This window comes from Equus quagga, chromosome 15 (genome assembly GCF_021613505.1).
Source record: "Equus quagga isolate Etosha38 chromosome 15, UCLA_HA_Equagga_1.0, whole genome shotgun sequence".
In the NCBI taxonomy this organism is placed as follows: domain Eukaryota; kingdom Metazoa; phylum Chordata; class Mammalia; order Perissodactyla; family Equidae; genus Equus; species Equus quagga.
In genome coordinates, this window is record NC_060281.1 from 29,168,753 (window position 1) to 29,183,705 (window position 14,953).

The 14,953-nt window shown below is 40.1% G+C and overlaps 1 protein-coding gene across 1 annotated transcript; it reads right to left on the minus strand.

Annotated features, from left to right (window-relative positions):
* Positions 1 to 1,898: 1,898 nt before the first annotated feature.
* On the minus strand, positions 1,899 to 14,423 carry SNRPC (small nuclear ribonucleoprotein polypeptide C). Its single transcript, XM_046641458.1, has 6 exons — positions 14,316 to 14,423; positions 13,926 to 13,968; positions 9,363 to 9,471; positions 7,115 to 7,204; positions 5,144 to 5,248; positions 1,899 to 2,252 (listed from the first exon to the last, which is right to left on the minus strand). Exons 1-6 carry the CDS (start codon positions 14,321 to 14,323, stop codon positions 2,128 to 2,130), a joined length of 480 nt encoding a protein of 159 aa, XP_046497414.1. The 5' UTR covers positions 14,324 to 14,423; the 3' UTR covers positions 1,899 to 2,127.
* Positions 14,424 to 14,953: the final 530 nt, after the last annotated feature.

Here is a 14,953-nt window from a genome sequence, read left to right on the forward strand (position 1 = left end):
ACCCATTAATAATCAAAATTCCCTAGGGAGCTTTCCTAAAATGCAAATTTCCTAAGCCCCACTCCAAATATATTGAGTCAAAATCTGGAATCTGGGGCCGGCCCTGTGGCAGAGCGGTTAAGTTCACATGCTCCACTGCAGTGGCCCAGGGTTTCGCTGGTTCGCATCCTGGGCGCAGACATGGCACCGCTCATCAGGCCACGCTGAGGCAGCGTCCCACGTGCCACAACTAGAAGGACCCACAACTAAAATATACAACTATGTACTGGGGGGATTTGAGGAGAAAAAGCAGAGAGAAAAACAGAAAGATTGGCAACAGTTGTTAGCTCAGGTGCCAATCTTTAAGGAAAAAAAATAAAATAAAATCTGGAATCTTTAGTTTGAAAAAGGTCCCCCATGATTCTGATCATCAACCAGGTTGTAAACTGCTGGTTTAGGGCACCCTCTGCCATAACATCACTATAACAACAACCTCAGGTGGCAAAGGTGATTTGTCGTGTTTTTTAAACAATGATTCAAAATCCAAACGCTACAAAAAGGTGACAAGGCTTTCTCCTTCATCCCTGTCCTCTAGCCAACCATTTATCCTTCATGAGCAACCAATATTACCAGTTGCTTATCTGCCCTTCCAGAGATCCTTTATGCATACACAGGCACATACGGATATTTCCTTTAAAAAAGGACAGCAGTGAACAATACATTGTTATGTGAATAAACCGAGGTGCAGAACAATGTGTGTCTTGGAGATCTTTCCCCATTAGTACGTAGAGCTTCCTTATTCTGTTTTAATCTGCATGGTATATCCCATTTTGTGGATATATCATACTTAACAAATCATTCCCCTTTCACTGGATATCTATGTTATTTCCAGTCTTTTGCTGCAATGCATAATCTTGTCATTTAGCACATGTGCAAGTCTATCTAGAGGAAAAATTCCTAGATGTGGAAATGCTATGTCAAAGAATATAGGTATTGTAATTCTGACAGATATTGCCAAGTTGCCCTCCCTGGAGGTTATAACAATTTTCACTCCCATTTTCAATGTGAAATAGGAGTTTAGATTTTACACTGAGCTAAACATGAACCAAAGCCAATGGTTTACTTCCTAGGTGCTTCCCTGAAAAATTCTACGTTAGCCCAGTGATATAACAATGATAGTCTGAAGACACCTTCTATACCATGGAAATCTGTATAATTTTACCACGGCTATTAGAAAGTTTTCTGGGGCCGGCCTGGTGGCGCAGCGGTTAAGTGCACACAATCCGCTTCAGCAGCCTGGGTTCACTTGTTCGGATCCTGGGTGCAGACATGGCACCGCTTGGCAAGCTGGCATGCTGTGGTAGGTGTCCCACAGATAAAGTAGAGGAAGATGGGCATGGATCTTAGCTCAGGGCCAGTCTCCCTCAGCGAAAAGAGGAGGACTAGCAGCAGTTAGCTCGGGGCTAATCTTCCTCAAAAAAAAAAGGAAAGTTTTCTGATTATTTGAAACCCAAGAAAAAGAGGAGCTGAGAGAAAGAAGAAGCTGAAGTTAAGGCAATTCTTGCCATTTTTGGCTGACATGCATTCACTGTGAAGTCTTTTTCCCTACTTCAGCATAAAAGACTTAAAATCTTTCACTTACTAGACAAAGTAGTATTCACATGAAAAATTAACCAACTGTGCTGTTTATTATTTTAATCAACAAAAGCTCTACAAGTGTGAGATTTACCCAAGTCTTGTACAAGAGAACTTTACTAAATAAAGGCAGGGTGCCCAAAGGGATCTACTCTATAGCTAAGGGAAAAGAATGTCATGCAGAGGGCATGCTAAAGAGAGAATGAGCCAGAGAAACACAACTGAAATGCTTCATCTCCTTTATAATACACGAAGAATACAGAGGAGAGAAAAAAGGGAACACATTTTTAACTAAAAGAGCTGACAATTTTATTTTCACATTTCACAATACAAATGAAAACCGCTGCTTTTTTTGTCCCACCACTCCCCTCCAAAACGATTCTCTCTTTGATGGGATAGGGAGCAAGTCTTCCTTGTCAGGCTGTCAGAAAACACCCAGAGTCACAGCACCATGATCTCCTGGTGAAGTAGAACAAGTAATATAAAACGATAGAAAGAGGCTCCCCTCTCTCCTTATCTGTCTGGTCGAGTCATTCCTGGACGAGTGGGTACCATCATGGGACGGGCAGGTGGTCTCATCATTGGGGGCCCGGGCATCATTGGCATGTGGCCTCCCATAGGTGGCCTCATTCCAGGAGCTACAGGACAAAATAAAGAAAAGGAAAAAGGAGAGTCAGAAAATACTACTTATGAGAGAGCTTGATGGGACTTTCTAATTAAAGACAAAAAAGTAGCCCCCCCTGCAAAATGCTGGAAAAAAGACATACTGGACAGAAGAAATGCAACAAATCCATCACATCTGTCAATTACTTAGACATTCTCAAACAAAAAACAAAAAGGTCAACACAAGAACCATATGGGAATCATGATCTAATGATAGTAAGGGGGAAACTATTAATAGACTGTTTGCCAGAAACCACCACTGCTTTCCAGATACTAGTTCCCTAAATTGATCTTTTTTACTCACTCAGGGAAATTCTCAACTAAGTCACATGTTATTCAGTCAGCTCTTTTAATTAGCTCTATCCACCATATAACCAGGAGCTATTCATGGATGTACACAGGCACAGAGGACAGTCTTACCACTAAGCGTTTGGTCGGAGCTGTAGGAAAGGTGAGCAGGAGGCCCATGCTGGGAACCTGTCAGTAACCATACTTAGCTCAAGTCAAGAAAAATAACAGGCAATAATGTGATTTATAACAATCAGCACACACACAAAAATCTGATTTTTCTAACGCATTTTAGGAAGTATTAATGAATTTTTTAAAGTGTCTCATCAATACATCAGCCAAATAAATGAGCCAGGGAAGGGAGGGCAAGCAGAGAGGTGGAGGATGGGGAGGAACACAGGCAGTTTCACAGAACTGGTAATGTTCTACTTCCTCAGCTGGGTGTTGGGTTCACAGGTATTCATTCTATTATGCCTCATTTTCATGTTACATATTGTCTTTCTAAACATCAAATTTTAGGGGGCAGGCCCTGTGGCCTAGAGGTTAAGTTCAGCGTGCTCCACTTTGGCGGCTGGGTTTGCAGGTTCAGATCCCATGCACGGACCTACACCACTTGTCAGCCATGCTGTGGTAGCGACCCACATATAAGGTGGAGGAAGACTGGCATGGATGTTAGCTCAGGGCTAGTCCTCCTCAAGCAAAAAAAGAGGAAGACTGCCAACAGATGTTAGCTCAGAGCTAATCTTCCTCAGCAAAAAGGAAAAAATAAAATTTTACCTATTTATTTTTAAGTAAATCGTTTTGATTAAAGGCTTGCAATAAATGGTTCAAGAGAAAACTATATTCACATCTGAATATAGCCTATCACAAAAAGTAAAATACAAGTATATAAAAGACACAAAATCCAACAGGTACAGAATTTTTTTAAGATCAATTTCAACAAGAACAGTGAATACTAAACTTATAAATATCTTATTAAAAAATCCCAGCATAACATAACCTATATTCAGCATTTCTTAGAGAAAACTGATCTAGACCAAAGATTGAAAACAAGGGACCTATAAACTTGTTTTCTTTGGTCTCCAAAGTGCATTTAATTTTAATTAGTTGGCAACTAATAAGTCTAATTACTAATAAGTCAGTCTAGATTTGTTTTTTTCAACTTTTTATTGTGGAAATGTCCAAACATCCACAAGAATAGGAAAAAAGTATAATGAACATCCATGTACCCATCATCCAGCTTTCACAATCATCCACCCATGGCCAACTTTGTTTATCTTATCCCCATCCATTCTCATCCCTGCCCACCCCCCAAATACTCAATTATTTTAATGCAAATTCCATAATCTTACTATTTTATCCTCGTTAAAGACAATATAAGTGGAAAAGTGGAAACACCAAGCCTGCATTCTCAAATGTCAACCACAGGCTGAAGCTGAGTTCTAGAAGCCTTCTTTAGATGTCATATATTCCCCAGTCACCACAACCCTAATCCCTCCAGGAATTTGAATTTGTGACCCTGATTTAAGAATGCAAAAGAAGCCATCCAAGTCACTTTGAATGTGTTTTGGGTTCACAAGCCAGTAAGGCAGGAACTCTTTTTATCTATACTCTCCCACCCCTCTAAGTGATAGCCACAGCAAGCACACTGAATGCTTCTGGCTGGGAAGCAACTCTTATACCTTTCTTTGCACCTTGTCTTACCAGCTGAATTGTAGGCTTCTCATGTCAGCTGTATTTACTCTAATTACATAATTTATTCTTCAAACCAACAAAATATGAGTGTGAAAAAAGAACTGCTTCTCTAAAACTAAGTTGATACTTAGACTGAGGCAAATCATCCCCAAAAGGTGCTCACAGATTTGGTAGGTGAGACGATCATAAAAGACTGGAACTAGAGTGCCTCACAAGGTCTCTAACCACTTCAAAGAAAATGAAACTACAGCTGGTAAAGGATGCATTATGGGTAGTTTATTGGTTCATGCAAGAAGTATATGGTGTTCTAATTAGGAGACTCGTTCTCAAAGCAACGGCCCTGACAAAGTATCAGAAAAATTTGCAAATTAATGTACATTTAAGTTTATGTTAAAATGCTTGAGGTGTAAGTTTTTTTCCCGTCCTGAATAAAAGACCACCACGCCTAAGACCCTTTTCCTGTACTAATTTGGCCTAGTTAAGCTGCAAGACTAAATCAGCAATAGGAGGTAGCTCTGTTCCAAATCAAAACTGAGAAAAGTAGCAGCACAAGTATATATCCACCCTTCCCTCTATCCTCCAGCGGAACAAGCTCATCTATCTTTCTCTTCGTTATAAAAGGCCACAAGTCAGAAGTCAAGGAAACAGGAGGGAGGGAGAAGAAGAAAAAAAGAGGCAGCCTTACCCCGCTTTTAGTAGCACATGCTCTTTGGATACCATCCAATTAGAGTGATAAACCAAATATTTCTTTTTCTTTATCATTACAGATTCACCAAATGTAATTTGTTGCAATAACACATTTAGACAGCTAATTAAGAATTCCATTTAAATGGAGAATTACAAGACAATGGAGCATCCTAGAAGGAAAGAGATTCAAACTTACCAGGTCCCACTGGCATCATCCCAGGAGGAGGAGGACCCATCATTGGCATCATGGGCGGACCTCCCATATGAGGTGCTGGCATCATACCAGGGCGAGGAGGACCCGCTGAAATAAAGAATGGGGCCTGAGGTTAAGATATACTTATATATTACCATTTTCTGTTCTTAATGAAACAAATAGGGTCTTATGATCTGGTCCAAATTCTGTAACAAAAGACTCCTCATGGTTTCTTTTCTAACAGAAGATTCAAAAAAATCAGCATGCCACAAATCTTCAGTTACTCTATGACCAAAAAGCAAGAACAAGCCTGCCTAGACAGAAGTATAAAATTAAGTCAGGCTCCTCAGGTTAAAAAAATTCTAAGAGAGTTTAATTTTTAAAAAGGGGGTATTATACCTTCTGCAGAGCACCTAAGAAAAAAGCTGATGTACATAAGCCCCAAGTACCTAATTTCAGATCTTTAAGAAAAAAAAAATCAAAACCTAGGTTTAAAAGATTCTTTGGAAATACAAACATGTATATGCAGAAGTATTCCTAACAGTATCATTTACAATAGCAACAATTTGGAACAACTTACATGTCCAACAACAAGAAAAGGTGAGGTGAATTACGGTACATTCATACCATAGACCTCTGCTGTTAAAAATAATGGAGTTGAGATGCTGGCCCGGTGGCCCGGTGGTTAAGTTTGCATGCTCCCCTCAGTGGCCCAGGGTTCAGAGGTTTGGATCCTGGGCACAGAGATATACACTGCTTGTCAAGCCATGCTGTGGCAGCATCTCACATACAAAGTAGAGGAAGACTAGCACAGATGTTAGCTCAGGGACAAACTTCCTCAAGCAAAAAGAAGAAAGATTGGCAATAGATGTTAGCTCAGGGCCAATCTTCCTCACTAAATAATAATAATAATAATAATAATAATAATAATAATAATAATAATAGTGGACTTGAGTGCCAGCCAGTCAGGATAGAGAGAGAGAGGTGACCTGGGAGCTGCTGTGAGCAGAGACCTGACCAGGTCCCAGGATGGCAGAAGCCCAGGAAGGCTTTGGTGGGCCATGAGCGGTCCACCTGCATTAGTGTGCAAATATTATAAACAGCCTACAGAGAATACAGAGAAATGTATTTATACCCATGATTACTCATAGGATTGAGTTTAGGTCTGAGTTTAATTTCAGTCTGAACCCTCCCAGGAAAGTCAAAGAACTTAAAACCTAGTTACTCAATCTCCTCCTGTCTGCCATGCAGAAACAGCAAAACTCCAAAGAGAAGAGGCCTTTGATCTACTTCACTTTCGACTATCCAATTCCCATCATTCACAAGATACATATATTGGTATTAGGTAGGTTAGAAAATAGGAAGAAAGACTGAGGAGTTTACCAGCTACTTCAATCCTCCAGTGTTGTGTTCGCAACAATAAATAATGTACTCAGCAATACCTCTTCATATATGAGCTCATCTAATCACAGGTACATTCTGAGCTTTCCACTGAATCTGTCTCAGATCCACGCCTGGGATGCCACAAATACAATATCCTACTAATAATGCAATCAGAAGATACTCTAAAGATATTTCAGAAATTATACCACTAAAGTTGTTTTCTATTACTATCTATGTATTCATTCAATGAGCATTTGAAAGCCAACTGTGAGATAATCTAGCAAAATCAAAAAATAACCTGGGGGCCAGCCCAGTGGTGTCATGGTTAAGTTTGCCTATTCTGCTTCAGCAGCCCAGGGTTCGCAGCTTCGGATCCCAGGTGCAGACCTAGCACTGCTCATCAAGCCACACTGTGGCAGCCAGCCACATAAAATAGAGGAAGATTGGCACAGATGTTAGCTCAGTGACAATCTTCCTCAAACAAAAAGAGGAAGACTGGCAACGAATGTTAGCTCAGAGACAAGCTTCCTCACCCAAAAAAAGATAATCTGCCCAGTTACACCCCTTAAGATAAAAACTTCATAAACTTACGGAGACTAGGAGGAGGTGGGATCATTGCCCCTGCAGGAGGAGGAGCAGAGAATGGAGTCGGAGGTATCTTTCCTTGTTGAAATGCAGCGGCTTTGGAGAGAGTGAGAAAAAAAAGCACACACACTGAATAAGAATTCAACAACCCATTTACTAAAATAATCACTTTCTTTGGCTGAGTTAATTCTGGGAGATTGGAGTGAAAACCTCCCATCTATCAATGTCTTACCAAAGAGAAGCACATATCTTTAATACAGATGTGGTTTGTAACCAATTCAAATCATTCATAGTTTTGTTTGAAAAATGTGCAATACCTGCCCAAAGGCCAAGCTTAGTAAAACTTCTATCCTTCCTATACATGCTGTTCTGAGTCAAAACAACACACCATCTTGGTTTACCAGTTTTGAAATGAAGGCACTGAGCTAAGAGATGTGAAAGGAACAAAGATCTCAAAGCAAGAGCCTGCTCTGAGGCGGATTATGATCTTAAAAAATGTCCAATACAATCAACTTTTAATTTTTCTTTCAGACAATATGAGACACAAATGAAAACAAAAGAAATTGAAGATCATTTATATTTTGTTTTAGAAAGGAATCATAAATAAATACTAAATACACACTCATAAAGTCTATTCCTGAATGTAAGCCCTACCTAATTCATGCAGTCCACAGCCCAGGCACAACCCCACTCCACTCCACCCTACCAGGGCAAAGGAGGTCAAATCACTCAGGTAAATCACTGATAATTAATAAGAACCAGATCCAAAGAACTGACGTAGAGCAGAGATTTAGGAACAGCTATTTATAGTCCTCTGACTAGAGCCTGTACTCTATAAGGAATCATATCCCAATAAGAGCTTTTCCAGTCAAAAAGGCACCTCCCACACTCTGTGTACAAGGACAGCTTATAAAGACTGAAGAGGGAGTGGCTAAGCCATTGGCTCAGTAGCAGACTCAATATCAACACAATCATGGCCATGATGAGGTGTGTCCCTGAGGACTCCCCTCCTCTCCTCCAAAAGTCTTCCATCAAAAATGCTTACTCATCCTAAACTCTTCTGCTGCATATGAAAAATAACTAAACGAATATAATGCTAACTATTAATACTAAGAAATTTCTAACATCTTCTCAAATAGAGAAAAAAACGTAATTTATTTTTTCAAATGAAATGAGACTATCTCTGAGATTTGCTCCTTAATAATCCAGGAGAGAGAAAGGGAGTAGATGAAGATATTCAGTGGCTCTCAATCAGGGGCAATTTTGCCCCCCTGGGGACACTGGGCAATGCTTGGAGATATTTTTAGTTGTCACAACTGAGAATTGCTACTGGTATCTAGTGGGCAGATGTTAGGGCTGCTGCTGAACATCCTACAATGCAGAGGACAGCCCCCACAACAAAGAATTATCTGGCCCCCAAAGTCAACAGTGCTAAGTCTGAGAACCGTGGTATACATAAAACAAGACTGCTGCAGCCGGGTGAAGGGAACAGGGGCAGGAGCAGCCATGGAGGTTCATTCATTAAACTTCTACTTTGTTTGGAATTTTCCATAATAGTTTGGCTTTTTTGAAAAAAATCACATCACAAAGTCCACATTTGCCTGCCAGCTCTGAGTACAATAATTGGTTTAAAAAAGGCCACATTTCGAATACACCAGAATGATCTATCGTAGAAAGGCAACATGTCCTTCTGTCAGTGACTTGGACTCAACTAGCCTAAACAACAAAAGTGTTCCTAAACAAAGAGTATGGCAGGTACCACAGGAGTCCAAAGCATACCCAGACTATTCTAGCACATCAGTTACTTCCTTTTTGATCAGTTATCTTTGCCAGGACTACAAAGAATAAGAAACTCAAAGTCTCTCAAACTCTTCGAAGATACCTACAAACCCACCCCCAACCTTTTCCTACTCTAACAGGAAAACAGTCCTAAAAACTATGGATCACGACAAAGGAGGTTTTATATAAATTTGCTACAAAATCTGGTCCACATCAATAAAAAGTATTAGGTAACTCATTCTTCTCTACCCAACTTCCCAGTCTAACCAATAACTGATTGATCTAACCCCAATAATTAATATTAATGTGTTCATATATCCCTGGGAAACCAATGACCTTCCCCTTCTTTCATTCAACACACCAGAATGCTCCTATTTACCATTCAGAATGAGTTGCTTCTGTGAAAAGCAACAGAGACAGGGACAAGAAAGAATGGGACCATTCTACCACATCAGAACAGGAGACTGAAACATACTTGTTTTGTCAATCAGGCTCTGAGCCTGCTCTTCCATCCATTTCTGATAGTAGTCTTTCACATTCTCTTTGTGTTTCCTACCACTGCAGTGTGTCTTTCTCACAGACGGCTGTAAAACAAAAACGTCATGTCACAGAAACACACTTCCAAAACTAGAAATTTTATAAAGCCTTACCTTTACATAGGTAGCCTGGCCACCTTCAGCAGCTTTAGCTCAGTGCTAAAGCATCACTTGTAAACATTATCCAACAATGTATTGTGGTAATTTATCTACTATATTTATTATCTAAACCAGGGGTCAGCAAACTATGGCCCATGGGCCAGCCACCAGATTTTGTTAAAAAAAAAAAAAAAAAAAAGTACTGGAACACAGCCACATTCATTGGTTCATGTATTGTCTATATCTTCTCTCTACAACATCAGAGTAATTGCAAAAAGACCATATAGTTCACAAACCTAAAATAATTACAATCTGACACTTTAAGAAAAAGTTTGCAAACCCCTGATCTAGAACACAATGCCGTTTTAATGCCCTTTCTTAGGTCATTTCCTGGAAAAATAACCCGGCTTACCTACATTTAAATAACAGTGTATCAGAATATATTCTTTTAAAGGACTATGACTCTAGAATATAGACTCTATACGATCACATCCTGACCTTTGTCTCTACCCCACTAATCCTTCTGTTCCTTTTTTTTTTTTTAAGACTGGGACCTGAGCTAACAACTGTTACCCATCTTTTTTTTTTTCCTTCTGCTTCTTCTCCCCAAATCCCCCAAGTACATAGTTGTATATTTGAGTTGTGGGTCCTTCTAATTGTGGCATGTGGGACACCACCTCAATGTGGCCTGATGAGCGGTGCCATGTCCGTGCCCAGGACCCAAACTGGCAAAACCCTGGGCTGCCGAAGCAGAGCACGTGAACTTAACCACTCAGCCACGGGGCCAGCACCCTGTTCTTTTTTAAACAGTTTTATTGAGGTAAAACTGACATATAATAGACTCTACACACTTAATCTTTTGTTTTTTTAAGTTAACATTTACAACGAGCCAGACACCATGCTACGTACTTTACAAACAGTGTCTCAATCTTTATAAAAATCACAAGTGCACAGTACAATGGACTACTAATCAGAAAGAACTTATCACTGATACATGCAAAGTGGATGACTCTCAAACACATGCCAATCAAAAGAAATGAGACACACATACACAGAGTATATACTGTAAGAGTCCATTCACATCAAGCTTTAAAATCAGTAATACTGATCTTTAGTAATAAAAACCAGATCAGCAGGGGCCAGGGGTGCAGGAGATTGCAAAGGAATACGAGGGAACTTTCTGAGATGATGGAAATGTTCTCTATCTTGATGTATATATACATCAAGGTGTAATCATTTGACACGTCATCAAACTGGACACTTAAAATGTGTGCATTTAACTGAACACAAATTACAACTCAACAAAATTGATGGAAAAAATCACAAGATTATTATCTTCTATTTATGCTTAAGGACTTGTCTCAAAACACAGAGCTGGTAAACAGGAAGCCAAGGCCTGGAATCCGGGTCTCATTCAGACGCTCCTCATGGCTGCCTACTTACCTCCTACTGGTATACCCGCTCCTCACAGGACTGCTTCAGCAGCAGCAGACATGACCAACGCTACGTGAACAAAGACTGTCTTTCCCTGTCTCCCAAACCACTGCTGACACTAACACAACAAGGAAGCCTTAAGCGTAATAACAAAATTATGCCCAAGAACAAGCAAAAGTTCAAAAATTACAGCACTGAATGTTTTGTACATTTCAAAGTCGACCACAGGGAATTGCTTCAACCATCATGGAAATTTCCTACTGTTTTCACAGGATATCATGATAGAACAACAGTATTACAAGGATTCCTGATGTTTCTCGTAGACACTTATTATAAAGAGGGACATTTCAATTCTCTGAATTCTGACATCAGCAAGATGAGTGGGTATACGACAATCTAGTGCTGAAAAAGGATAGAAAGGCATAGTCTCCTACTAACAACTTCAGAAAATTATGACTAGGTGTTTGACCTAGAGAGGAGATTAGAGAAAAAACAAAACAAGAACAAGACTGGGGATCTACAGGCAAGCTACCACCAATACCAACTTAATGGAGGGGGTCTCCTCCGGGACGACCTATAATACTATTCAGAACTATTTTTCTTCAAGAGGAACTGCCCTACTAACATGTTCCACAAATACACTAATGCTGAACTACATCTGGCTGTGTGTTAGAAAGAATTCCAAATGAAGTGAAAACAAAGAAATCATTGGCTAGGTTCCTGCAGCTACTACTCAAGATGAAAATAACCAAGAGTTCTGATTTAATCGGGTTTCTGCACAGGTAGAAAGGTAGAGAGCTGCAGTTCTCAAGGTGTGGCCCACAGATACCCAACGGTGTCTTAGAACCACCTTTCAGGGGGTCTGCAAGGTCAAAGTAATTTCATAATAAAACTAAGCCATTACTTTCCTTTTTCACTGTAATGACATTTGCACTGATGATGCGAAACTCCTGGCACTTTAGAATGAATCAAGGCAATGACAACCCAATGCATTAGTGATCACTGTATTTTTCAATCTCATGTATTTACAGGGGGAAAAAGGCCAGTTTCACTAAGACACCTTGATGAAGCAGTAAAATTATTAATTTTATTAAATCTCAACCTTTGAGTTCATGTCTTTTTAATATTTAGGTGACAAATGGGAAGTAAATACAAAGTGCTTCTGCTGCATGCCAAAATATAATGCTATTTCAAGGAAAAGCAGGCATGCAATTGTTCAAGTTGTGAGCTCTACCAGCTGCTTCACTGACAGAACATCATTTTTACTTGAAAGCAATTGAGAAACAAACTGGTTATTCAAACTTCTCAAAGATAAATGAAGTGAGCCTGTCACTTCAAGGAAAACAATAGATAGTATTTGTTGCCAATGATAAAGTTTAAGCTTTCAAAGACAAATTAGAATTTCAGAAAACCTGGTCTGCCACCATGAGCTTGTCAGCCTCCCAATACATAAAAGCCATTTCTGATTAGACTATGACATTAACGACTGACTTTTTATATTACATAGTTAAACGTGTCACCACTTAGAACACCTGCATAACTGAGTAAAGCAATATTTTCCAAATGACCAAAGCATGTTACAAAATCATACATAATAAAAGATCCACTCGAAGTGCAAGACAGACCAGTGAATTTTAATGTAACAGAGTGTGGAAAGTTTGATATGGTTTCAGATTCCATACTGCAATTAACCACGTGTTGGATTTTGGTACAGTAATATAAAGTATTAAAGAACACTCATAATTATCTAAAAAGGCTATTAAAATTCTCTTCTTTTCAACTATATATCCATGTGAAGCTGGATTCTTCAAATAATTTGACCAAAACAACACAGTGCAACAAATTTAATGCAGAGGACGAGAATCTAGCCATCTTCCATTAAGTCAGACATAAAGAGGTTTCCAAAAAATGTTAAAACAATGCCATTCAAGGGGCTGGCCCTGTGGCCGGCTGGCTAAGTTTGCACACTCCACTGCGGTGACCCGGGGTTTCACCGGTTCGGATCCTGGCGCGGACCTAGCACCGCTCATCAAGCCATGCTGAGGCAGAATCCCAAACAGCAGAACTAGGAGGTCCTATAACTAGAACACACAACTATGTACTTGGGTGCTTTGGGGGCAAGAAGAAGAGTAGGACTGTCAACAGATGTTAGCTCAGGGCCAATCTTAAAAAAAAAGAAATTCTTCTTAAAAAAATATCATTCTTCATACTAAAATTTTTGTTTTGGAAAACATTTATCTTTCACTGTTAAAATGTTATTTGCGTTATAAGTAAAAAGTCTGTTATTGTTACTTTTAAATTACTAAGTATTTTTTAATGAAATTTTAATTTCAAATACAGCAAGTATTAATAGACATAACCCACTAATTTTTTGTTTATACATAACAGTAACTTTTAAGAGTATAACAGGACCATGAGACAGGAAGCTTGAGAGCTGCTGGTATAGAAGCTCTGGAGTTAGACTGCTAGGCCTATCTTCCAGCTCTATTCAACTTACTGGTTTTGCAACATCCAGTCAGTTATTTGTCCACACTCTGCCTCAGATTCCTCCTCTGTAAAATGGAGATAATACTAACCTCATAGGATTATCATGAGCATTAAACACGATGACACATGTAAAGCATCTGCAACACTGCCTGACACACAGTAAATATTCAATCTTAGTTGCTGTTATTATTTGCTAAGCAGTTTTTAATCAAAGTAGCCACTTTCAAATTTAGGCCTTTCTTTCCAATTTAATCAATCAGCTTTATTATTTTGGATTTCCACTGAAAACACTCACTACTGGAAGACTAATAACTTCAAATTATGAAGACAGTTCCAGGAAGGGTGGGGAGAAAAACACCCCAAATTATTTTCTCTAAGCAGTAGCGCTTAAACCTCAGCAAGATGAAAAGCACAAACTTACACCTTAAGAAAACCCTAATTTATTACATATAACATTTTTCGAAATTGAAAACACTACTTACAGAGTCATGAGTGAGGTATGTATCGCAGTAGTCACAATAAAACCTGGAAAGAGATGGAAGGTAGAGAAAAAGAGAAGGTGACAACCACTTAGTAGATGCCCACCCACCGAAGTGCTGTTCTTTGAAGGTAAAAATAAAATAAAAGACCTACTCAGGATTCGAAGACGTCAAACAGAGCGTCCTGACATAAATCAGGCTTTTTTGTTGCCTTACGCGGAGCCGACCGCCACACTCTAAAAGGGGTATCTAGAGCTTCCGGTCTCCCTCCCGCCCCCAGACCCTCACGCTTCCCCAGAGGCTTCAAGGGCCAGAACTGGCTCTGCGCTCCCCCCACGGGGCCACAATTCATGACCTCAACTGCGAACACCCCCAGATTCAGGCCCCACTCACTTGGGCATGGTGCTCTACAGGCCGTTAACCACTCCGTTCCGCGCCGCCCGGAAGTGACGCACACAGCAAGCGCCGACGCCGAGAAACCGACGAGTCACGCGCGACTTCAGAAACCCTACCGGGTCGTCCAATCCGCTTCCCGCGCTGTGCTGCGAAGGCTTTACTCGCATCTAAGGCGAGCGAGGGGCGGGGCTTTCCTTTCCCCTCCCTCCACCTATAGGAAGGCGGGAACCGGGAGGAACAAGGGTGCCTTAGGTTCAATCCGCTTCTGTTTCATCTTGACTGGACGCTTCCGGAAGCCTGTTATTCATTCTGTCAACAAATATCTAATGATTGCTTGCTCTGTGCTAGGCACTGTTATTAATGCTGAGAAGACAGCAGTGACCAAAACAAAAATCCTTGCCCTCATGGAGTTGACATTCGAATTGGGGAGAACAATGATAAAGTCAATATGTAGCAGGTTAGGTGGAGCCAAGTACTGGGGGAGAGGGGGAAAATGAAGCAGGGAAGAGGGGAGTTCAGCTTTAAGTAAGACAGTCAGAAAAGCTTGCTGGGGAGGTGACAACTGAGAAATAATGAGTTTCTTAAGGCAGTAAAGCCAGGCGCAAGCTATTTACATACCGTCGCTTTTTTGAGTC

What these genes read in the sequence shown, in the direction of transcription:
- SNRPC (XM_046641458.1), bottom strand. An exon ending in CATACCTCACTCATGACTCT is followed by an intron (nt 9,472 to 13,925) that starts GTAAGTAGTGTT and finishes TTTGTTTTACAG; the next exon opens with CCGTCTGTGAGAAAGACACA. An exon ending in GATGATGCCAGTGGGACCTG is followed by an intron (nt 2,253 to 5,143) that starts GTAAGTTTGAAT and finishes TTTGTCCTGTAG; the next exon opens with CTCCTGGAATGAGGCCACCT.